Here is a 23,987-nt window from a genome sequence, read left to right as displayed (position 1 = left end):
ATATTTAAAGGAATATGGTTATGCTTACGCAGTACAAGACTACAAGTCTCTGACATAAATTTCAATAAATAATAATGATAATAATAATAATAACAGAGAGAGAAAAGGGTGTGGGAAGAAGCCGGTGGAGTTGACTCAAATGAGAAGTCACACACAGCGGAATCAATTGAAAAGCCAGCATAATGGAGCTGCCTTTGTCTCTTTTTAATCAATTAAATTAAATAAAATTGTGTGGCTTTTCCCTTGTTTTAACAATCACTTTCCATTTACTTGTATATAGTTGTTTAATTCACATTGTCAAAGGGCTCTTCACGCCGGTGTTAGCTTTGTCTCTTCCATACATAGCAAGCTTCATTTTTCTTCTTCCACCTTTGACTTTAAAGCTTCTCTCTCTTTCTCTCACTAGTGACCTTACCCCATTCATAAATTATATTAAATAATAGTAATCATCATCATTATAATACTTACCATAAGCTATAAGCCTCTCTTTAATATTCATTATAATATATGGTATATATTACTTTGGCGGTGTGTTTTTGCATACCAAAAACAGCAAGCCTCGCCTGGTAGTATTAGTAGTAATACTCTCCAATTTGTGTAATTTTTTTTTTTTGTGTTAATATATAATTATGACTTTGATACGTATAGAATTAGATCATCAAAATTAATAATATAAGGTTCCAAGTTTCAACTTCCCACCAAATGTATATTCAATAATGTAGTAAAGTAATCTATTCATTAGAATATGCCAAGGTAGAGAGATTGCCATTATACTATTAGTAATGTTACATACAAGATTTCACCTTTCGTTATTAAATGAACCTTAATTATTTGTTTTTTTTATCTGTAATCTCTCTGCATGCACGTCTTGATCTTGAAGTTTGATTATTATTTAAATGGTTTTCACGCCATGATCCAAGGCCAACTCAGCCCCTGTTTTCTCTTCCATTATTTTCCACCAAACCAAACATAACTCCACATGCCCTGTTTCATCACCATTCAACCTCTCTTATGACCCCACACCACAGCCACACCCCCCAATCCCCATTACCAACTCTTCACTCTTCATCCTATAAATAACCAACTCATCAAACACCAATATTTCCTTCTTAAATATACTATCTAACATATCTAAATCTATATATCTCTCTAAGCAAAGCCAAGCCAGTACAAGAGTTGAGTTGGGAGCAGTTATGGCTATCGTATTGAAGAAGCGTTATGCATACTCGAAGATGGAAAAGGAAGACCCAGAAGAGAAAAACCATCGAAGGGCTCAGTTCTTGATCTACAAAGTAATGGAGCAATCCGAGTCAAGAAAAAGAGCCTCGTATTTGAGACTAAGAATAAGGAAGTTGAAGGTGAAGATCGGAAAAAGACTGACCAAGTTGAGAAAAAGTCTAAACGCAGCTAGAGTTAACGTCTACAGACAAGTTTCTACTCAATTGAAAACTTGTAAACGTTTGTTCGGCGGTTCTGGTGGTCTGACGACTCTTGTTCCTTTGTTCGCATGATCTTCAACAACATATATATATATTTTTAATTTTCTTATGTCTTTCTTTTCATAAATTTTGCTTATGTTTTTTCTAAGAAAACACATCACGATTGAGTCAATGCCAATGCCATGTGGTACTACTCTACTACCCGATCATAATCAATACATACATAGTTTTATCTTCTTCCTTGAGTTTCTTCTTCTTATTATTATTATTACATTTTTATTAAGGCAGAAGATCGATATTAATTGAGTTTGAATTGAAAAATTGGGTTTAATTAGTGACTTATGTCGAGATGAGATAGTTCAAGAAGATTGACTAGCTGGTTTCATAAATGGTGTTTAGTAAATTCTGAGTGAGAAGGTTAAACATGCACATGAAAAGCTAAGAAAAGGCTTGATTACTGCTCTCTTGTGTGCACCCACGATTGAGACTTGAATTGATTAGACAGCTAGAATCCATTCATAAGATTTTTGTCTTTGACAAATACCATTCTGCCAATTGTTAATTTTTTTTAGTTCCTATCCTTATGACCAAGTACTAACCAAGAGATTTGCTACCGTACCAGTCACTAATCATAATTATCCGCTAAGATGTCTCTTAATAAGTAATATCAAATCCATGGTAAATTATTTTACCATAAGGATTAAGAGTAAGTTTTAGTATTTTTCAAAAACTTGTGTTGATTATCACGATTAAATGTTGTTATGTCTTTAAGAACAGAAGAAATTATCTGGTTAGTACTCCATATATTCAGGAACAAGTAAAGACTGTTCAATGAACTTGAACTTATAAACTATCAATCAAGATGTCAAAAATGAATAAAAAAGGAACTATTTTATTTGCCTAATAATTTACTATACTTGTATAATAAGTATGTATATCGGTTACTATCAGCGAAGGAATCGACCTAGAGATTCCATGCTCAATGGCAGAGTATAAATTAATTAATATATTCTGAAGCTTTTATTTGAGTCATCATTGGATTAATTAATAACATGATTAAATATAAAATTAATCATGATTATAGCAAGATACTATTAAAGATTGCCCAGACAGCAATGAGAGAAGCCGGATCACTAGTAACCCTTGGAATATAATCTAAAAAATTGCTAGTGCCCTCATGACTTGTATTTTCTTTTCAGATTCAGGCATATTAATGATCGAATTTTATCTTCTTGATATCCAAAATTTCTTGTTCCCATTTTCTAGACTTGATTACTAACTATCTTTTTGGCTAAAAGTAGTGATTTCGTATTATACCCAATATAGACCCAAAACAATGTATTAAAGAGGTATACAGCAATGAATTTGAGAGCAAGTGATATTGTTGTGTACTTTGTTGTAATCTAAAGTGACCATATACGTACATATATATGTTCGGTTTTTCTTGAGAAAGAAAATATTGTTATTCTTTTCTAATAATAAAAATAAAAGAAAAGCCAAACAGTGCCTTAGAGGCTACACACACCTTCCCAAGATGATGCCGTACGGTACTCTTAACTGTCTTTTTTCTCCCCTAACTTCGGTACAATATTCTATCCAGCTAACTAGACAAACCCCATTTATATCTTACTACCCCAATCAATACAACACCTAAAATATCTCTTCATTTTCTTGGTTTCTTCAACCATTTAGTTCCGATACATTAATCTAAATAAACTACATGAAAAAAAGAAGAAGAAGAAAAAGAAGCTTAGGATTCCAAAATCTTTTCAAAGCTAATAAATTATTCATGTAAAGCACGAATTGATCTCTTCGTGTTTCATGCAAGGCACACCTATAAAGAGGTTTGGCTCATGTTAGGCCCCTGGCTCCACCCTATAACTAAGTCAACTATATAATCCAAAAAATTAAAAAGATGGTCAAATATTTAAGCTGTGTGATGACTGAGACTGACTTTGAAGACCACGTGCTTGACATGTGGGCTGATCCACCACACTGCCAAATAAAATGTATAGTTTGGTGCATTTGGGAAATGATCCAGCTGCGTGCGCCATTCAGAAATATACACATATCGCCATATGTATAAACGGGTATTTGTTTGTCCACAAATGAGCCTACACGCGTGGTGCGTTTAATTGCAGGTATTCGAAATGATATATACAATCAAAATTACTACCTATTCAATAGAATTTCATTACTGAATCAAAGTCACAATAAATTGTTTACTTGATTTACGTGAATAGAAATCAAAATCACCAATATTTTGATATGTTTAGTTTATTTTGGAATCGAAATAAATTATTGGTAGGTAACAAAAATATATTTGATTAAAGTTTAAGGAGAAATGCTAAATACACTTCATATCATTTAAATCAATGAATGATGTTTGTATTTCACTAATAATTTAAAATAATATTAAAATATAACAAATTTAATAATACTTACATAGATGAAGAATAGTGTAAAAGAAGGTGCATTAAAGAATTTTCTTAGTACTCCTCAAATTTTATATGTATATATAATATTTATAAGCAAATTTTTTTATATAAATATTATAATTAAATATATTTTAACTTAAGATATTAATTTAAAAAAATTAGTAATTTCAAATAAAACATGATGGAAAATTGACAAATATTTAATTTATGTATTTATGTTATTTCTTTATTGAATCAAATAAAAAATAATATTTAAAATATTAATTTAATAGATTATATATGTTCTTTTATTAATTTTTTTTATATATTATAAATATTAAAAAATAATATGTATATATTTTAATTGTTTTAATTTTATTTTTTTTAAATTAAATGAGGGAAAATGATATTTTATAATATGAGGAGGAATGAGAATGACAATCTCAAATATTTTGAGATTTCTAATGGTGTGGGTCCCACATATTTCAATTTATTCTTGACAAAAATTAAGGAAGTAAACCCATTCTCTATTCTCATTAATAAGTAAACACACCACTAGTGTAGCAACCAAGATAAAATCATGCCCAGCAAAAGCGATTGATTTAAATTTAAATTTTCAAGACTACCCAAACAATAATGGAGTTGTTCGTACAAAGATGAATAAATTAAGGGATTACTTTCCAAAATAATTTTCTTTTATTAAAATACTTAAGCCTAATATAATTGACACTTTGTGGAACACCAATTACACACTTTTCTTTTTGTTGGGTCCCATTACACTGTTGAATTTAACATCTTATCTGGGATACTATTTTGCTCAAAACTATTTTACAATAATATTAAAATAGAAACATTTGCACAATTAAATTACTCATAAATATATTACTAGTGAAATGAAAGTTATTAAGAAGATTAGATAATCAATTTATTAATGGGAACTTTACTCAATGAAACCAAAAACCAAATTAATCACCCTAGCAATAACGGGGCCTTTACGATAACCAAATTTTCGGGCTCAGTTCTAAAAAAGGTCAATTATGAACTAAGTCCCGCGCTTTATTATTGAAAAAGCCCCATTAAATGGTTGTCATTGAAGGATTTAACCCAATATTAGTCGTTATTGGGCTTTATTTCTTTAGAAGAGGCTGTTTGTTTTCCCCCCATTTGTCCAAGCGACTCCTGGCCTTTTCCACCTGAGAATTTCAGTTCAAAAATATATAATTTCAATTTTATTTTTCCCTTCTTTTATTAATTAAGATAGTTGATAGTTATTCGCCAAAAAAGAAAACAGATATAGTTGATAGTCTATTGTAATTTTTTTTCCTGCTTTTATGAGGATAAATGAATATTAATTATATTTTTTCATTGAGTGTTCAATTCTACCACCAAATAAGTGATTATTAGGCATGGCTATTTATTTACTTAATGTGCATATATTAGAGCTGTTAGCATTTTAATGTCAATTTAAAATCTTTGTACCACCTTTTATTTTTTAATGAAATGGTGAGAAAGATCTGAAAGATTAGGTTTTACCTCTTTATTCCAATCTGTGCGAAAAGTTACCCACAGTAGAATAAAAGTTTGCATCATTGTCCCTCCAATCATTCCCGACCATATTCCCTGTATTTATAAATATATATATACATGGTATTGTGATTATTTACTGATAATTTCATTATATTCCAACAATAATAATCATTTACTCATAATTATTATTTCTTTTTTCAGTAAAAGAAATAAGATTTTTGGGCTTCTTCTACATACCTTAACACCAAGGTTGAACTTAAAGCCAAGAAGACAGCCTAAAGGAACCCCCACCACATAATAACAACCCACATTCACGTATGCCACAAATGCTTGCCATCCACACCCAACAGCCACCCCTAAATTTCATAATAATCAATATAATATTATGAAATTCGCAATGCTAATTAAATAAATAAATTTATATTTTTGTGGTCCTATCTCATTATCCTTAACAGTTTCAGAGATGAATATATGTATATTTATTGTCTTATTATTATTGGTTGTCGTACATTAGATTAGATCTTATCGTCATTATCACTTTTAACGTTTAATTGTCCTTTTGTATATTTGACACTTCCCTGATAATGTCTTGTCTGAACAATTATCTTACTCATGCAAATATAATTAATTAATTAATTAATTAATAATACTATCTAACTAAATAATTATGATTAATTAGTGGTATTAATTACCCGATAAGACTGGTTGAACCCCATTAAGAACAAGAGTGACAGCCAAGAAAGGACAGAGATCGGAGACTGCCTCGGCCACGGCCTCACCGCCGGTGAAAGCGTAGCTGATGACGTGGCGAAACGAGAGCACTAGGATAGCTTCCATCACCGCAATCAGGAAAGATATCGAATTCACTACTACCACTGAGAACGCTGCTGATTTTGAATTTCCAGCTCCAAGCTCATTGCTCACCCTCACACTGTTCTTATATGTAATTTATACAAATTCATTTTATGTGTTAGAGACACTAATTAAATAGTCTGAGCAAGTTTTAGAGAACTATATTTAAAATTACAGAGACAATAATCTGTTATGCTCTTATATTTGTACATATCCATTTTACGTGTTAGGGGGACATTAATAAAAATTAGTCTCAACAACAAAAGAAAATTAGAGTAAAAAATCACTGACGATGTTCTTTTTTTTTTCTTCTAAAAAAATCGTAATGAACTGTAATGTTGTAATGTGAATGATAATAAAAAAAATGTATATATAATTGCACAGTATTTCAGCTAGATTTACAAATTTTTTACATAATAATTACTACACTAATTTTTTATTCCTTCACATTTATGTCAATTACTTTACATTTTCACTATACGATTTAGAAATTAATTAATTTTTAAGTAATGCTGAAGGCATACTAATATTATTATAGGCTTTAACACGTACAATATCTAATATATATATATTTTGCATATGCATATATGTACATTTATATATGTGTGTGTGTGTGTTAAATATTAAATGACTAACCTTGCAGCTGCGTTGAAGCCGACAGAGACCATGAACACTAATCCGTTTATCGCCATGCTTCAAAATACAAAGAAAACCCATTATATATTGTAATATATAGTAGTATTTTTAGTGAAGATAATGTATAATATATAGTTCATTATGTGTACTTATTTCTTAATCAATAATCAAGTTGTTTAAGAAGAATTTAACCTAATTATATTTAGTACATTATTGAATCTAAATTAACCATGGAATGAATTTTCTAAAAGATAGTAATCATCTGAGAACTGTTACTTTAATTTTACTGTTTTTGTAGTTTTGTTGTTTTCTCTGGGATAGGTCTTTATCGAAAACGAAAACGGAGTCAGCATATAGGAATATAGAATATTAATATAAGAAATTTAAGCAGAATAAGATTCTTTGAGTTTGTAATTGTCGAATATATTATATATACCGCTGTCATTAAAAATCATATGTATAGCATATGATATTTTTTTATGAAATATCTAGATGACACATAAAGTAGATCAGTCATTCTCAAGAAATGCTTCTTCTAGCACATTATTTATATAAAAGTAATCACTTAGTGAATTTTCATGTCCGAGCATATTTTTTCCAAACTTTTTTTATCGTAGTGTTACGATATAATTCATGTAAAGTTTTTGAAAATTTTAAATAATTTACAGTATAAAAACAAAGTTTGTGATATTCCGTTTATAAGCTTTAAATTATTAGTAATTTTTTAAATCGGTCCAATATATCTTTTTTAATATAAAAGTTGACAAAAAGGTTGATAGCAGCAGAGGTTATGACAAGAAATTGCAACTAAATTCTAGGTATTGATAAAATATAAAAAAAATCTCGTCAAGAAAATAAAAAGCTACTTTACATACATATACACAATGAAAAAAATGTCAGCGTCATTTGCGGCCTAAAACTTCTTATATGGTATGGTTTAGGAGTCACATAAAGAGCCCTCCTAAATGAATTAAGGACTGACAGTACTCTCTTGTCGTTTATGTATATTATACAATGCATCTACTTCCTTTCAACATTATTTATTGTTTTGAACTAGAAAGCATATAAGGAGAATTTCCAATTATTAAAAGATAGTTGAGTACTAAAAAAACTTCAATTCACATTCTAATTTAATTAGATGATCTTCTTAATTTATATTTAAATACATATCTATAGCTACGTATTAATTGCAATGTCATAATCTTATCTACATTGCAGCATATCCACACCATCGTGATAAGTCAAATGTGGTACTCGTTGATTGAAAGCCAACGTTTTAGAAGTGCAAATGTGGTACTCGTTAATATGTTTATAAAGAGGACAAAAATCCTAGAGCCCCTCTCTTTGCTAAGAGTTGTCATTTAAATTTTGCATTTTTCCCACACTTGCCTTATTATTTACAAATTAAGATGTCATTTGCCCATTCTTTTCTACCACTGAGTAGTGCTAAAGTCAAGAACCAAATTTTTCCTAATTTAATTTTTTAATAGTTAAACAATTAACTATAGACATATACATATACTTGTATCATCTTTATAAAATTATAAATTCAACTTTTCATTTTCCCTATTTTTTTGCTTAGCTACATGTATAAGTATATATTTTATAAATTAATATATTATAATTTAAATTAATATATGTAATCATATATATATTAGTTAAAAAATTATATATATATAAGTATTAGTTTAAAAAATTACATATATATATAAATTAATGAGTTAATCTATTTATAGGTTACACTACGGTACAAACAAAATTTGGTTTCGGCATGCTAACATATTGTAATCCCAATTTTTGTAATGACAGTGTACATTGCAGTCATTTAAAACATTTTATAAATTTTTAAGAAATTTTGAATAATTTACAGTGTTGAAAAGAATGTTCAAATAATTGAATTTTACATTAGTGTCTATTTTTGTGTGCATAAGTGTAACTAGTTGTTTGAACTTTATTTTCAATATTGTAAATTATTTAAAATTTCTTTTAAATTTTGTGTGATATTTTAAATAACTACAATGCACACAATCATTAAAAAAATTAGAATTATAAGTCAAAACTAAATTTTGTCAATACCGATATTGATAAAAGTTATGAACACTATAATAATCCTTTTTCAACTAATACGTGAGCAACCTTTTTAAATAATATATATACAAATAAAATTACTAATATGTATATATGTATATATAAAATCAATAGTGTATATATATATATATGCTTACATATATTAATTTTTTTTAAATTATAGTATATACTTATAATATATTAATTTATAAAATATATACTTCTATATAGCTAAAAAAATGGAGAAAATGAAAAGTTTGATAGATAATTTTATAACAAGTATATGTATATATATAGTTAATTGTTTAATTATTAAAAAAATTAAAGCCTTAGCACTCCTCAATAGAAGAAAGGAATATGTCAAATAATATCTTAATTTGTAAATAATGAGTCAAGTGAGAAAAAATGTAAGATAAATGCTAAATACACTCTTTATTACACTCAAAGAAAATGTAAAAGATGTTGCAAAAAAAATTTCCATATCATTCTTCAAAATGTAAAAGTTATAAGATAAATGACAACCTTTACCAAAAGAAAGGGGACTCTAGGGGTTTTTGACCTTACAAGATGGCCAACTTATTTAAAGTACAATAAATATTTGTGTGAAATGCATTGAGAATTTTATAATCAGACCATGTGGGAAATCCTAGTCTTTTGGACAATATTAAACCCCTACCTAATTAATTCCATGTCTACCTAACTCACCGACGAGTTTTTTTTTCTTCCCTAAATGAATCACTATATGAGTAAAAACAATATAATCATATATCACACTTAGTAACTTGATCCATTGTAGTTAATTTTTTTTCTTCTTTATAAAACTATATATATAAAAAAAAGAAGTAAATAAAAATGAAAAAAAATATACTTACCAAACGGCGATAGAATCCAAAGCAAGCTGAGGATTATCAAGTAAGCCAGTGATCAGAACCAAAACCTGAAAATACCAAGTCTCCAAACAAAGCATCACGGCCGACGCAGCTGACAACTTGAAAAACTCCCACAACCCAGAAAACGCCTCTATACTGAACCCATTCCACGTCATCTTACACTTCTCGCTGAGCAAGATGTAACCAAACTGAGCCCCAACGATGATCCACCACGACATGGACAAAACCAGCGAAATTCCAATAAGCCCACAGCCCAATTCGAAGGCCACGGCCCAACAAGCCAACAGGTGGAACACCAACGTGATCGCCGATATGTACGCGCTGGGCGTCACGATGCTCTGCGATTGGAGGAACTTCTGTATCGGGAAGTTCACGGCGTAGGCGAAGATTTGTGGTATTAATCCGTACACGAATAGCGCAGCCGCCGAGGCTAGCTCAGCCGGCTCGCCCAGCCAAAGCAAGAGCGGCTTCGATAATACGTAAACGACAGTTAATGGGAGGCCCGTTATGGTGAGAACTACAGTCGCTCTTTGTAGATATATCCCAAGCATATCGTATCTATTGGCCCCATAAGCTTGACCACATAACGTTTCCACCGCACTTCCCATGCCTAACTGTGCGTATTCATTATTATATAAAGTTTAATTATGGTTTGTATGTATAATATATTATGCATATATATGTACGTAGTACTGTATAAATATATATATACCATGAGGCCATAGGCGAAGAGTTGGATGCCGCTGTTGCCGAGGGAGGCGGCGGCGAGCTCAAGATTACCGAGGTGGCCGGCGTATATCCGGGTGGCAAGTGACATGGAGTTATTGATTAAATAGACGAAGATGGCTGGAGCAGCTAGGCGGAAGAGGAGTTTAAGTTCGATACATGAGGCCTGACAGAGACGTTTGGTGAAAGGCAATTCGGTGTCTGAAAGTATTTTCTCGAGACGACAGTCCGACGAGTGTCCCGATGTGACAGGATCTGGCGGTGAGGCTAAGACTGGTTCTGCTTCTATGGAGTTTAGCAAGGGGGTGTTATGGTGTTCTACCGCTTCCTCTTCATGATGAGACCCCATGTTGGTTGCCTCGAAATGAGTTGATCACCAGATCAGGTAGCCAAGGGGAAGAAAAGAAAAATGAACTAGGTGTTTTGAATAAATGATAATATAAATATATATATAGGGAGAGAAATGCGTCACATGTCCAATATTTAGAACCCTAAATATATTATATAGAAAATCAAGAGCAAATAAAAATAAAAATAATTGCGGAAGTCTAAACCATATAATTGAGTGGGAGACAACACCTTCTTCCAAAATCAGAAGGTTTGAACGAATTCCTTTTTTTAAAAGGGAAATTTAGTTTCTATGCTTAAGCAGGGTCTTAATTAAAAAAAAATATTAGTCATTTTAATTATTTTAAAATAATGCAACTTTTTGGTACTCTATCCAAAATATTATTGCATTTTCCTCTCACTTCTCTCTTCTCTATGGATTCACTCTCTCTCTCACCTCAAGGTACCACCAACACCACCATCCACAGAAGTAACGACATCACCGATACTAGAAAAATCTCAATAACTTCGAGCACCCTATAGAAATAAACACACAATACCCAAAGTAACATACATTTTGAGGAATCTTGGAATAAAAATTTATGAGTAAGTCATTATTTATCAAATATAGTGATGCTTCTTTAACTTAAGACACTAAAATACTACATTTCTAACATATTTTGGCATGATTTTTAGGGTTTTTTGCGTTTTTTTTTTCAAATCTGAAACTTTAAAATCTACAGAAAATCGACATTATTCGATGGTTGCAAGATGGGGCCTTCAAAATCAAGATTTTCATGAAAAAATCGACGTTGCTTAATGGTGCTCGATATGATTCTTGCAAGAGACGTAATTTTTCAATCGGGTGTCTGTCTGGAGTGATTTTTTTATTTTGGGTATTTTTTCAAGATCTACATGTTTGAAATGTGTATATACACATTTGTGAAGTGTAAATCTTAAAAAAAATACAAAATGCAAAACATATCTCATGTTAGAGACATGTTTTGGTATGTTTTCAAATTCTAAACTTTGAAAATGTGTATATGCACATCTGAAACTATGTAGATCTCGAAAAAATACCAAAAATAAAAAAATCACCCCTAAACGGATACTCGAGTGCAACGCATCGAGCACCATTGAACCACCCTCAAACAACGTCAATGTTTTCATGAAAATCTTGATTTTAAAGGCCCCATCAATCTGGCATCGAGCACCATAGAGCAACCATCAAGCAAGATCAATTTTCTGTAGATTTCAAAATTTCAGATCTGAAAAAATCATAAAAAAATCTAAAAATCATACTGAGATCGGTTTAAAATGCAGTATTTCAGTGTCTTAAGTGATGAATATTTGTCATTACTTTGAGTTCTCTTATATTTTTCTTTACCCATGAATTTTTTCTAGAAAGGAAAAGAGAGATATTGAGAGGAATGAGGTGAGAGAGAAATGGTAGAAATTATGCCGAAAATATTTTGAGTATAATAGCAACAACTGACATCATTTTGAAATATTCAAAATCCTAGTACTTTTTTTTTTTAATTCAGACCCTATCAAGCTTAAACTTAAATTTCTCCTTTAAAAAACTTAAAATCCACGTCTAGTTTTGTTTTTAGAAAATAGAGTGAGTACTGCTATGATAATGGGTCCCTATTATTAAAATATTGATAATATCCAAGTAATATTGGTGTTATTAGGTAGCACGTGACACTGTAGTTGACAAGAATTAACGTGGCAAAGAATTAACGGTCCACCCATGTCTCCGTAGTGGATTCTACCCATAAATAATTTGAGAGTACATTATAATTATTTAGAATATCTTAAAAATAATTTAATTATTTTTTTAATATGTTATAATATCAAAAAAAAAAACAAAATGTATATAGTTTATTTCTCATAAGTATAAACAAATATTCATACATAATACAACAAATTATTTTGAATTATGTTCTAAATAATAATAATATACATCATCATAAAAATAAATTATAATTATTCATGTAAAAAAATAATATTAAAGATGCACCAATACACTCAAAAATAGAGTTGCGCCAAAAAAAGTCCTATTCAGTATTATTAAGTAATCATTATTTAACAATATAATAATGTATGTTGACACTTTAATTGTTCTCTAGATATTTTATTGTGTGAAATATTTATTCATGTCCTTAAAGTTTATTAATTTATGTCCTTAAAGTTTATTCATGTCCTTAAAGTTTATGGAGGGTTGCAGGCAACTAAAATGAGTGATAGAAGAAGTGTTATAAAAAAGATTGTGATGCAAGGAGCTGTTGTAATGGAAAGGCAGGCTCAAATGCTTATAGCAGACTATATAGAGGAGGATGTGAAGCAAGCAATATTCTCCATTCCTGCTAACAAAGCTCTAGGACCAGATAGCTATAGTAGCTCCTTTTTTCAAGATAATTGGGAAATTGTTGGCAAAGAGGTAAGCCATTATTTCTTTTTTGCATTCTGGGAAGCTTTTGAAGGAAGTAAACAGTACTGTGTTGACTCTTGTTCCTAAGAGTGATTACAAGCCGATAGCATGCTGTAATGTTATTTACAAAGCAGCCACGAAGATGATCTGTAACAGACTAAGGCTTATCCTTCCTGATCTAGTAGCTCAAAATCAGGGGGGATTTTCTCATGAGAGATTTATAGCCCACAATATCATGGTTTGTCAGGACCTTGTTAGACATTACGGGAGGAAGCATACAAAGGCCAATTGTATGATCAAGCTTGATTTACGGAAGGCCTATGATACAATAGAATGAGACTTCCTGGAAGAAATGCTAGTTGCTTTCCAGTTCCTAAGAAAGTTCACAAATTTGATTATGTAATGTGTGACTACACCAAAGTTTTCTCTGATGTTCAATGGATCACTACACGGTTTCTTCTCAGCAAAACGTGGATTAAGACAAGGGGATCCAATGTCTCCTCTTCAATTTGTGTTGGGGATGGAGTATCTTTCTCGTATCATGATGAAAATAGGACAGAAAGCAAACTTTAAATTTCATGAATGATGTGAAAGTTTGGAATTAAACCACCTGAGTTTTGCAGACGATGTGCTCTTATTTTGTCATGGGGATTTTAAATCCATATACTATATGTTGCAAGGTCTGAAGCTATTCTCAAGAACATCTGGTCTTCATCCAAATGAGGCTAAATCAGCTGTATACTGCAGTGGTATGGCAGAGCAAGAGGTACAAAGAGTCTTGGAGGCTTCTGGTTTCAGTAGAAGTGAGTTACCTTTCAAATACTTGGGGATCCCTATTTGTGCCAAAAGAATTTCAGCCAAGGATTGTGAAAGTATTTTGGAGAAAATGGTTGTTAGAATTCGAATTTGGAGTTGTCGTAATTTGTCTTATGCTGGAAGAATAACGTTGATCAACTCAGTGCTCATTTCAATCCATTCCTATTGGTCGCAGATCACGATAATTCCTAAGGAGATTTTGAAAAGGATTAACTCTATTTGTAGAGCTTTTCTCTGGAAGGGTACTTCGGATTATATGGGTCCGGGAAATGTGGCTTGGGAAATGCTTTGTAAACCAAAAAGTGAGGGAGGAATGGGATTTCAGAACATTTTGAGTTGGAATATTGCTGCCATTGGGAAATACATCTGGGCTGTGGCTAGTAAGAAAGACAACCTTTGGGTAAAATGGGTGCACAATGTGTACATTAAAGATGCGGATTGGTGGGCATATACTGCCCCGACACAAAGCAGTTGGTATTGGAAGAAGATCGTGGCTGTCAAAGAGTAATTTAAAAGCTACATAGCTGCTGGTCAATTTGTTCAACTTGATTACAGTATTAAAAAAAGGTATTTGATGTTGTGTCCTTCTCAAACTCGTGTTTCATGGAGCAATGAGGTTTGGGGGAGGCTTAACTTACCAAAACACAGTGTTATTTTGTGGTTGGCTAGGCTGGACAGGTTGAAAATGAAGCAGAGGCTCCATAAAATTCGCATTGTACCAGACAGCAGCTGCTTATTATGTGGACAAAGTGAAAAACATATTGAGCATTTATTTTTAAGTGCCCATTTAGTAACAGGTGTATTAAAAGTCTCAAAGCAAGGCTGCGTTGGAGAGCTAAAGCAGAGACGATTTATAGCCTGCTGAGATGGATTTCGAGAGCTAAATTGAGCAGGTTCAAGAAGCAAGTTCTTGCTGCCTTTACTGCTGCCGTTGTGTATCAGGTGTGGAAAGCCAGGAATGAGGTGTTATGGCTTCAACAAGTCAAGAGAGTGGAATTGGTAATACAGGCTATACTTAATGATGTTAAGAGTATAATACACAGTATTAAGCCGGGAAAAGTTACATGTACATATTGGGAATGGTTTGAAGCTTTGTAAATATAAAGACATATATTGTAAAGAGTTGACATATCCAGGCCTGTTTTAGGTGTTGTTTATTGGTTGGGCTTTTGGAGAAACACCATTTTTCTTGTTACTTTCTTTCAAAATTACCATCATTCCTTTGATTTTCTTGCTTTTCAAGGGCAATAATTTTCCTACACAATAAATTATAAACTAAATTAAAATTAAATATTTTCATTAATAAAATATATCATATAACTCCCATGAAAACATTAATTAAAATTTAATTTACATAACATTTAATTTCAATAAAATCATATTTTTAGCATTCAAACTAACAATACTAATTTTAAATAATTAAACTACAACATATTATAATAACATATCTATAAAAACATATAAAAATCTAGAAAACTACAATAAGACTAATAAATTAAAAATTACATAAAAACTTAATAAGTTAATTAAAAACTCATGAACTAAGCAACAATTAGCATGTAAAACATGGTAAAATAACTCTATTTTGTAGAGTTATCATTTATTTGTAAGGTTCTGTTTGGTATCAATGAATTTTTAATATACCAAAAAAAAAAAATTTATTAATTTAGTAGAAGTAAAATCAATCACAATAATATTTATTTATAAATGTACTTAAAGTTTATTCATGTGTTTTGGTGCTTCCTAAAAGAGTGCTAGGTGGGGAGGCGAGGACACCACCGATGCATTTTTAAAATAAAAAAAAAAACACATTTACTTGTTAATAATCGAAATTCTTCTAGCTACGATCAAGCCCAAGTGGCCGAGTGGGTAAAAGGAAGAATAAAATAATGGGAAATTTGATAAATCATGCTTACATTAGCTTAATAATTAAAATTTGAACCAAAGTTAACCACCATATGATACAAATGCTCATCTTTCATTTAATACCAAAAATACCCCTCTCATAACAAAATCCCATACCTTTCCTCTCTAAAATCTTGCAAGAAAGATACACATGGGTAAGTGATTTTCTTTGATTCTTGTTGTTGTTGGTTGTTTTTATGATTTAGAATGCTGTTTAGATGTTGGATCTGTAGTTTGTTGGTATTTTTTGCTGTTTTTTTGGTGAAAATCGTGGTCTGTGAAAATCTGCGCTTTTTTGGGTTCCTTGAGTTTTTTTCTAAATGCCCGATAGTGTCCGATAGAGGCCCGATGCAAGAACGATAGTTGTTGAGTTTCAAGGTTAGTGGTGAGGTCCGATGGCCACCCGATGCTTGCCCGATATGTATGGTTACCCGATGGTAATTAAGGTTCGATGGCTACCCGATGGTTGCCCGATTATTATTTTCAATCTACAAACCCTTTTTAAGTACGATAATGGATCGATAGTAGTCCGATGCATGCCCGATAGTTGTTATTAAGTTAATGCGGACCTATTAGTACGATTGTACACGATGGTACCCGATAAGTGCCTGATGCTTGCCCGATAGTACGATGGTACACGATGGTACACAATAGTGATAAAAAACTTAAATAAAAACCGTACCTTTCGACTTTTCCCCTGCCCATTTCCCGTTCCCTCCCAAAACTCTTCACTCCCAGAAAACCATCGAGCAACATAACTACTCACACCCGACGCTTCTCTCTCCCTCACCCACCATCACCAGACGCTTCTCTCTCCCTCACCCGACGGTCAGAAAAACCCCCACCGGAGACGAAGAAAAACCAAGCCCCAACCCCCACCGGAGACGAAGAAAAACCAAGCCCCAACCCCCACCGGAGACGAAGAAAAACCGACACCCCATTACGCAAATATGTCTAGGGTATGTGTTTTTTTTAATTTCTTTTCCATTGGAAAATGTTATAGTATGTATTGTTGAATTTGACTGTGTGAAATCTGACTGTGTGAAATCTGATAAACTGTAAAATTTTGAAAAAAATTTCTGGGTTTTTTAGAGGTACGATAGGGTACGATAGTGGGTCGATATGGGTACGATAGTATTTGTGTTTCTCATAACTTCAGGTTGAAGATGAGTGTACGATAGGGGTACGATAGTGGTTCGACGTTGGTACGATAGGTTTGTGTTTTCTGATAACTTGAGGTTGAAAATGGAGGTACGATGTTGGGTACGATGTGTGCCCGATAGTGGGAACAAATGGTTGTGTTGTTATATTCCGATGGTATACGATGTGAGGTACGATTGTGCACGATAATGTTATAGTTCCAGTTTTTCATTGGTGTCCGATATGGTGCGATAGTGTCCGATAGTTGCTCGATAGTATATTGCAGAATATAAAATTTGATGTTTTTTTTGTTATTCTATTTAATTGGGTATTTATTTGTTTTATGCAGAACTTAAGACCTCCACAACTGATAGTTCCAGTAGAGGAACATTTTACGGGACGTATCACTTGGCGCGGCAGTTGGTACTTTCCAAAGATTAAAGCAAAATTAATACAGTGTGGTTTATTGGATAGGGTGAAGGAATCCCCTTTCAAACAGTTCTTCATGGCAGAACCATTAAATTTTTCTGGTGCCTTAGTCCATCAGCTGTTGTTGCACAAATTCAGAGGGGAGAAGACTGACGAAGTCCAGTTTTATATTGGTAAAAAAAGATGTAGATTTAGCCAATTGGAGTTCGCTTTAGTTACTGGTTTAAATTTGGAGGCCGGACCGTCTGAAACTGAGATTAAAGCGAAGACCACTTCGGATCGGTTGATTCTTTAGTACTTCAATGGTCATTCCCCAGTGAGCATAGGGCAACTGCGTGCAGAACTTTTGAGAGTTGTCAAATAGTTGATGATGTGTACAAGATGGGTTTGTGCTTATTAGTTGAGGGTGTTTTGAAAGGTCGTGAGGAGAAGTTGATGGTTTGGACTGACATGCTGAAGATGGTAGACGACGTTGACTTCTTTTTCCAGTACCCGTGGGGGAAGATATCATACCAGAAGTTGTTACAAACTTGTCAAAAAGACTTTGTTGAAATGAAGAAGCATTTACAGAAGAAGATTGAGAAAGGAAAGACTCAGAAAGAGGCCAAGTACTCTATTTATGGGTATGCTGCAGCATTGCAGTATTGGGCTTTTGAGTCCATCATTAAGTTGGGTCAGGATTATGCTGTGAGATTGGGCCAAGGCATTCCAAGAATGATCAACTGGCAGAGCAAGGAGAAAGTAGAGATACACAAAGAACAACTTATTAAGTTGTTTGCCAAAAAGGTGAGCTTTTACTTTACTTTTGAATGTTCTATATTTTTTTCTAGATATGCAAATTTATGGGTACTGCACGATAGGAATACGATAGGGTACGATTTGAGTACGATTATGGGGTTATTTTGTGGTTTTTTGTCAACTGTTTGAAAACTGGCTAAGGGGTACGATTTGGTACGATGATGGTCCGATGGGGGTACGATATGCATTCTTTGTTAATGTAGTTGTAGAGGTACGATATTGGTACGATGTTGTACGATGATGGTACGATAGTTAGCAAGTAATTCTCACTTACGGGTACGATATTGTTATGTTATGGGTACGATAATTGCATGATATGGGTACGATATGGTACGATTGGGGTACGATGGGGGTACGATAGTGTACCATTTTTCACCGATGACAATTACTTATTTTTTATATTGTTTTACTTTCCAATCTAAATATGCATTGTTTTTTGTGGCAGTTGACAGTATACCCCTACCTGTGTGCCCGACCTGCTGAAGAACAGTATGTGAGGACCCTTACAGAAAATGAAGCCCCATTGTATGTGGACATGGGGTTAGAGGAACTAGAGGTGGGTCTCGATGGACAGCCTACACAGGAAGCCTTACAGAGCCAGGCTGAAAAGCTTGCTGAAAAGTTAGCTGAGCAAGCAGAAGCAGCAAATATTTTTAAGGAGGTTCCACCAGCTCAACCTGAGGCACCTGAGGTTCCCCCATCAACACCTCATGCCAGCACCTCCTCCCAAGCTGAGCAACCAGGCTACTCTATGATTTTGGCCAGGTTGGAAAAGGTTGAAGGGCAACAAAGTGCCCTTATAAAAGGTCAGTCCGAGATCTTGGGTCAATTGCAGAAGCTGATGACAATGATGGAAGATCTTAGTAGGCCAGTTCCAGATCCACACCCTCAGTCCACTGAAGAAGGCCCTCAGTCTCCTGTAGATGAAGACATTCTCCCTAACGATTACAGACCTGATGATGTAGATGATCACATTTTTCGCACACCAGAGGATATGCAAATTACTGTAATCGGAGATACTGAAGATTCTGAAGTACAATTCTTAAACATAGCTCCACCAGCACCGGAGAAGAGGAGAGAAAGAAAGAGGCCTAGGTGGTTCGATGAGTACAGTGCAATGAGGAAAAGGAATAAGAAATCGAAGACAGCAGTGAATGTGGATCCATTGAGGGTTGTTGATGGTAAATTACTTATGACCTTTCACAAGTGGTTGCTTGGCACCATTGGGAATAAATATCCGAGGGAATGCTTCTCAGGGACACATGATGCTGCTTGGTTCCTGAAACTGCATACTCCGAGGACATGGCTATCTGACTCTGTAAGTTTTCTATAACTTCATAATTAAATAATCTTGAAAATTTATTTAAATGTTTCTATATGTAGCGGTACGATACAGGTACGATTTGTGTACGATGGTAGTACGATAATTATAAGTGTCAAATTATAAACTGTTTATATGTCAATGGTACGATGGTGGTACGACATTAGCACGATAGTGGTACGATATAATTTGTTAAGTAGTTACTATTACCATCGTAATTTTAGAATTTGTAGTGGGACGATATAGGTACGATGGTAGTACGATAATGTACGATGATGGTACGACAGTGGGACGCTAGTGGGTACGATGGTGTATAATACTAGTTTTTTCCATAAAGGTACGATGATGGTACGACATTAGCACGATATGGGTACGATAGAAGGTTTTATTGTTACTATATTCATGTACGATTGGGGTACGATTATGGTACGATTGGGGTACGATAGTTACTATATTCATGTCTGATAGTTTTTTGTTTATTTATTTTGGTACGATAATGTGGTTATTGACTTAATTTTCCTTTAATGTAGCATTTAGATGAAGCATTCCATCTCATGAGGAGGCGTCTAGAATTTTATCCTAACGTGTACCCTCAGAAATGTGTTGTTATGCCTACAATTTTTCCCGAATCATTGAAGGGTCGGTGGGACGCTTTTCCAGGTTCTGACTACTCTAGATTTAGTTGGGATGACAGTATATTAGACCTGGTTAGGGGTGATGCAGTCCAGTTCTTACCGAGTTGGCAGAACAAGGAGTTCATTTATTTTGCCCTCTTCTTGAAAGACCAAATGCATTAGGTAGCTGTAGAGGCAGACCTGAATGGGTGGATGCTCAACATCTTTGACTCCAGTATTGGATCAATTTCCGAAAACGATTTGATCAGCTTGATGGTTGACTGGTGTACCATTTTCCCGTCGGTCTTGCGACAGTCCGGTTTATTTGAGAACCATGACGTTATACTCGCCCCTCAGTTGACAGCATCAGAGAGTCAGGTCAGATCCTTCGATTGGAAACTCACTCCACGTGAATTCGTACCGCAAACAAAATCCAGGTGAACTTTATTAAATATCACATATTAATTATTATTTCTTAATTACAAAACTTTATTAAATTATTGTTTATTTTCTAATGCAGTGGCGATTGCGGATGTTACGTAATTGAGCATATTGAACATAAGCTTCTACAACTACCATTTGATAATGTAACTGACAATAATATGAAACTTTTTAGGCAAAGGTGGTGTGTAGACTTATTCTACCAAAACTTATGTTGAACGGTCTTAATTTTTTTGAATTGTATAATTTTTTTTATTGCTCTTTTTGTAATTACTACATTTTAATGTGCTTAATCTTTGTATCGTACTATCGTCGATCACTATCGTATTCTATCGTACCCTCACATGCCTCACAAATTTCACGAAACTGTACTGAAACCATACCATCGTACCATTATCGGACCAATATCGTACATTATCGTACCCTAATGTCGTACACTAACTATCGTTTGACATCGAGCAACGTCGTACCATATTGTAAGATACATTTAAATAATCATACAACAAACAATATCGTGCATTGTTGTACCGGCATCGTGCACTATCGAACCAACACTGGATTATTACATATTTAAGAGTTTCATAATGGAGAAAAAAACAGAAAAAAACCTGCAAAATCCAGCACATAACAAATATTACTAGTTCAAGCAGAAATAAAACATAATAGGTCAACTAGAATACAAACAAAACAAGTTAACCTCGGTACTTGCAAGACGCTTTGTTGTGCCCTTTACCACCACACTTGCTACAACATCGTTGTATCACAACCTTGTCTCCATTAGAAGGATATCGATTTTTCCTAATTCGTCCGACCTTTTGCTTCTTCGGTCGGCCTACAGGTTTCTTCTCAATCGGTACTCCAACTTGGATGTTCTTAATGTCTTCAGGCAATTCCCAATCATCCTCATCACCAACTGGCATAATTGTCCCCTCATATGTGCTCTTCCAACTCTCTCTTGTGTAATATTGAGAGCACAATGCGTACATGCTAATATTTCGTTCTTGAGCAGCAGCACATGCATGTGGACAAGGAATCTTCATGATTTGGAATAGGCCGCAACTGCATTGTCGTGCCTCCAAATCAACTATACCACCGCTCTGAACTGTTCCTCCGGGGTGGACATTAAATGTATAAGGTCCAACTCTGTCGACGCTTAAGAACCGAGATTTCTCAAATTGACATGACAAGTCCCCCTCCATAACTGGTGATAGAGTCGTGCTACACTTTTCAACGTTTTCCTTTCGAGTAGCAAACCATGTTTGAATAGTAAACTTGATGAATTCAACAAAAGCAGTGATCGGGAAGGCTCTTGCGTCCTTAGTTTTGCTGTTGAAACTTTCAGCCCAATTACTTGTCATTACATTGTAACGGTCCCCTGGAAAGTACGCACGAACCCATCTTTCAAATCCAATGCCCTCAAGATATAGTGCAACTCGAACATCCATTGCTTTTATCTTCTCAAATTCTCTTTCAAAATATGTCTTCTTATACGAGTATGCACAACTGTAAATATGATCCGTGAAGCAATCAGTCTTGAACTTGCTAGCCACGTTCATAATAATGTGGTGGTAGCATGCGCTGTGGGGTGCATCAGGGAAGACAAGTTCCAAAGCATGAACAATGCTTTGATGCCTATCTGATACGAATGCTAAGTTCTCAACATCACCAATCGCTTGTTTCAACTTCCTCATGAAATAGGTCCAAGAGTCGTGGTTCTCACTGTCAACTATTGCGAAAGCAATCAGAAATATGTGGCTGTCTGAATCCAATGCCACGGCACACAACATTTGGCCACCATACCTAGTTTTCAAGAAGGACCCATCAATACATATAACAGGTCGACAAAACTTGAATCCCCGCCTACAAGCACCCAGAGAAAAAAAGCAATACTTGAAGCGACCCTCGTCTACCTTGAAATCAGTAATGGAATCGGGATTGTTCAACTGCAGCATGTGCAAGTACCTAGGTAACTTCGAATATGAAGCTTCAGGCGTACCCCTAACTATGTGGAGTGCTTTCTCTCTGCATCTCCAAGCCTTCTCATAACTCATTTCGATCCCGAAAGAATTCTTCATATCTTCTCTTATTTTGGAGGCTAAATAATCTGAACCGTTAACTGAGAATTTATCCTTGATCAGTTCGGCAACTACCAAAGGTGATGCTTGACGGTTATCTTTTTTTCGAACATCGAGGGAACATGTGTGTACATTTTCAAATGCTGTCAACTCGAACATGTTAGAAAGTTGCTTCTTCTTCCCTCTTAACCTCCACCCACAATCAGGATCCTTGCATGTAATATACCAAACATCAGTACCAGACTTCTTAACTATAAAGTCGAATCCCTTCTTCATTGCAAACAAGCCAGCAACCTTCTTTAAATGTTCCTTGTCTCTGAAAAACTTTCCTAAATGAATCTCCCCGCCCGATGTGCCACCCATAGATATATAGTGACTATTATCCTCAATGTCTTCTCTTGTAAACATCTGAGCTTTGAATTTACTATAATATGTCGAAGAAGAGAGTGGATCACTAAATTCTCTAGCATCATTTGTTCCGTCTGGACGACTACTACTAGTACCAGGTGTTTGGCGATCTTCTCTACGGGGTCTACTTCTACATGTTGTTTGCCTCGGTATTTGGTACGACAGTGGACTCAGGCTCAAAGCTTGAGAACGGACCTCTGTTTCTTGGTCGTCATTGCCCTCAAAATCATTTTCAGGGTCAGGACAATCAGGAAAATCATCATGAAATGGCATCTGTGCTACATGATCAACTGTCGGTATGAAAGGGTTTGATTCAGGTACAGCAGTGGCTACCAGCACCTCCGAATTTGTTTCTGGAACATAAGTCCCAACCTCACTACGAGTATCCTTAACAGTACTTGGTGGAGGATTACGATCAACAATGATATTCTTCTCCACCAAAGTCACAAAGAGGGGAACAAATTCATCTGGCTTCTTCAAAAGCATTGACAAATATAAGCTTACACCCTTGTCATTCCTTATAAGTTCAGGCCGATACATTAACCCTTTCATGTACTTATAATTCACTTCTAATTTCAGGTCATACTGCACTTTGTCAACCTCCAGCTCTGAGTACAGAAGTTCAACAAGTTGTGAGTAAGTTATGTCCTTCTCCAACTCGAACGTTAAATTTTCGGCTCCATTAAAAACCCAATCTCTACCTTCACGCTCCCAAACACCATTAT

General features: G+C 34.1%; 4 protein-coding genes across 4 annotated transcripts; 3 read left to right on the top strand and 1 right to left on the bottom strand.

The window, feature by feature from the left end:
* The first annotated feature begins 860 nt into the window (after nucleotides 1-860).
* Nucleotides 861-1,684, top strand: LOC133795187 (uncharacterized). Its single transcript, XM_062232644.1, has one exon. The coding sequence runs from the start codon at nucleotides 1,194-1,196 to the stop codon at nucleotides 1,509-1,511; it is 318 nt and encodes a 105-aa protein (XP_062088628.1). The 5' UTR covers nucleotides 861-1,193; the 3' UTR covers nucleotides 1,512-1,684.
* Nucleotides 1,685-4,709: 3,025 nt separating this feature from the next.
* On the bottom strand, nucleotides 4,710-11,098 carry LOC133795183 (protein DETOXIFICATION 40-like). Its single transcript, XM_062232639.1, has 7 exons — nucleotides 10,541-11,098; nucleotides 9,811-10,442; nucleotides 6,872-6,928; nucleotides 6,076-6,314; nucleotides 5,621-5,739; nucleotides 5,390-5,476; nucleotides 4,710-5,049 (listed from the first exon to the last, which is right to left on the bottom strand). Exons 1-7 carry the CDS (start codon nucleotides 10,901-10,903, stop codon nucleotides 4,984-4,986), a joined length of 1,563 nt encoding a protein of 520 aa, XP_062088623.1. The 5' UTR covers nucleotides 10,904-11,098; the 3' UTR covers nucleotides 4,710-4,983.
* A 2,022-nt stretch (nucleotides 11,099-13,120) lies between these two features.
* Nucleotides 13,121-13,652, top strand: LOC133795107 (uncharacterized). Its single transcript, XM_062232556.1, has 2 exons — nucleotides 13,121-13,324; nucleotides 13,368-13,652. The coding sequence occupies exons 1-2, from the start codon at nucleotides 13,121-13,123 to the stop codon at nucleotides 13,650-13,652; spliced, it is 489 nt and encodes a 162-aa protein (XP_062088540.1).
* Nucleotides 13,653-13,985: 333 nt separating this feature from the next.
* LOC133795106 (uncharacterized) lies at nucleotides 13,986-15,229 on the top strand. The gene is made up of 2 exons (XM_062232555.1): nucleotides 13,986-14,635; nucleotides 14,929-15,229. Exons 1-2 carry the CDS (start codon nucleotides 13,986-13,988, stop codon nucleotides 15,227-15,229), a joined length of 951 nt encoding a protein of 316 aa, XP_062088539.1.
* The last annotated feature ends 8,758 nt before the right edge of the window (nucleotides 15,230-23,987 follow it).

This window comes from Humulus lupulus, chromosome 8 (assembly GCF_963169125.1).
Source record: "Humulus lupulus chromosome 8, drHumLupu1.1, whole genome shotgun sequence".
NCBI lineage: Eukaryota > Viridiplantae > Streptophyta > Magnoliopsida > Rosales > Cannabaceae > Humulus > Humulus lupulus.
The sequence above is the reverse complement of the archived record's forward strand: the minus strand, read 5'-3'. Positions and strand labels throughout refer to the sequence as shown.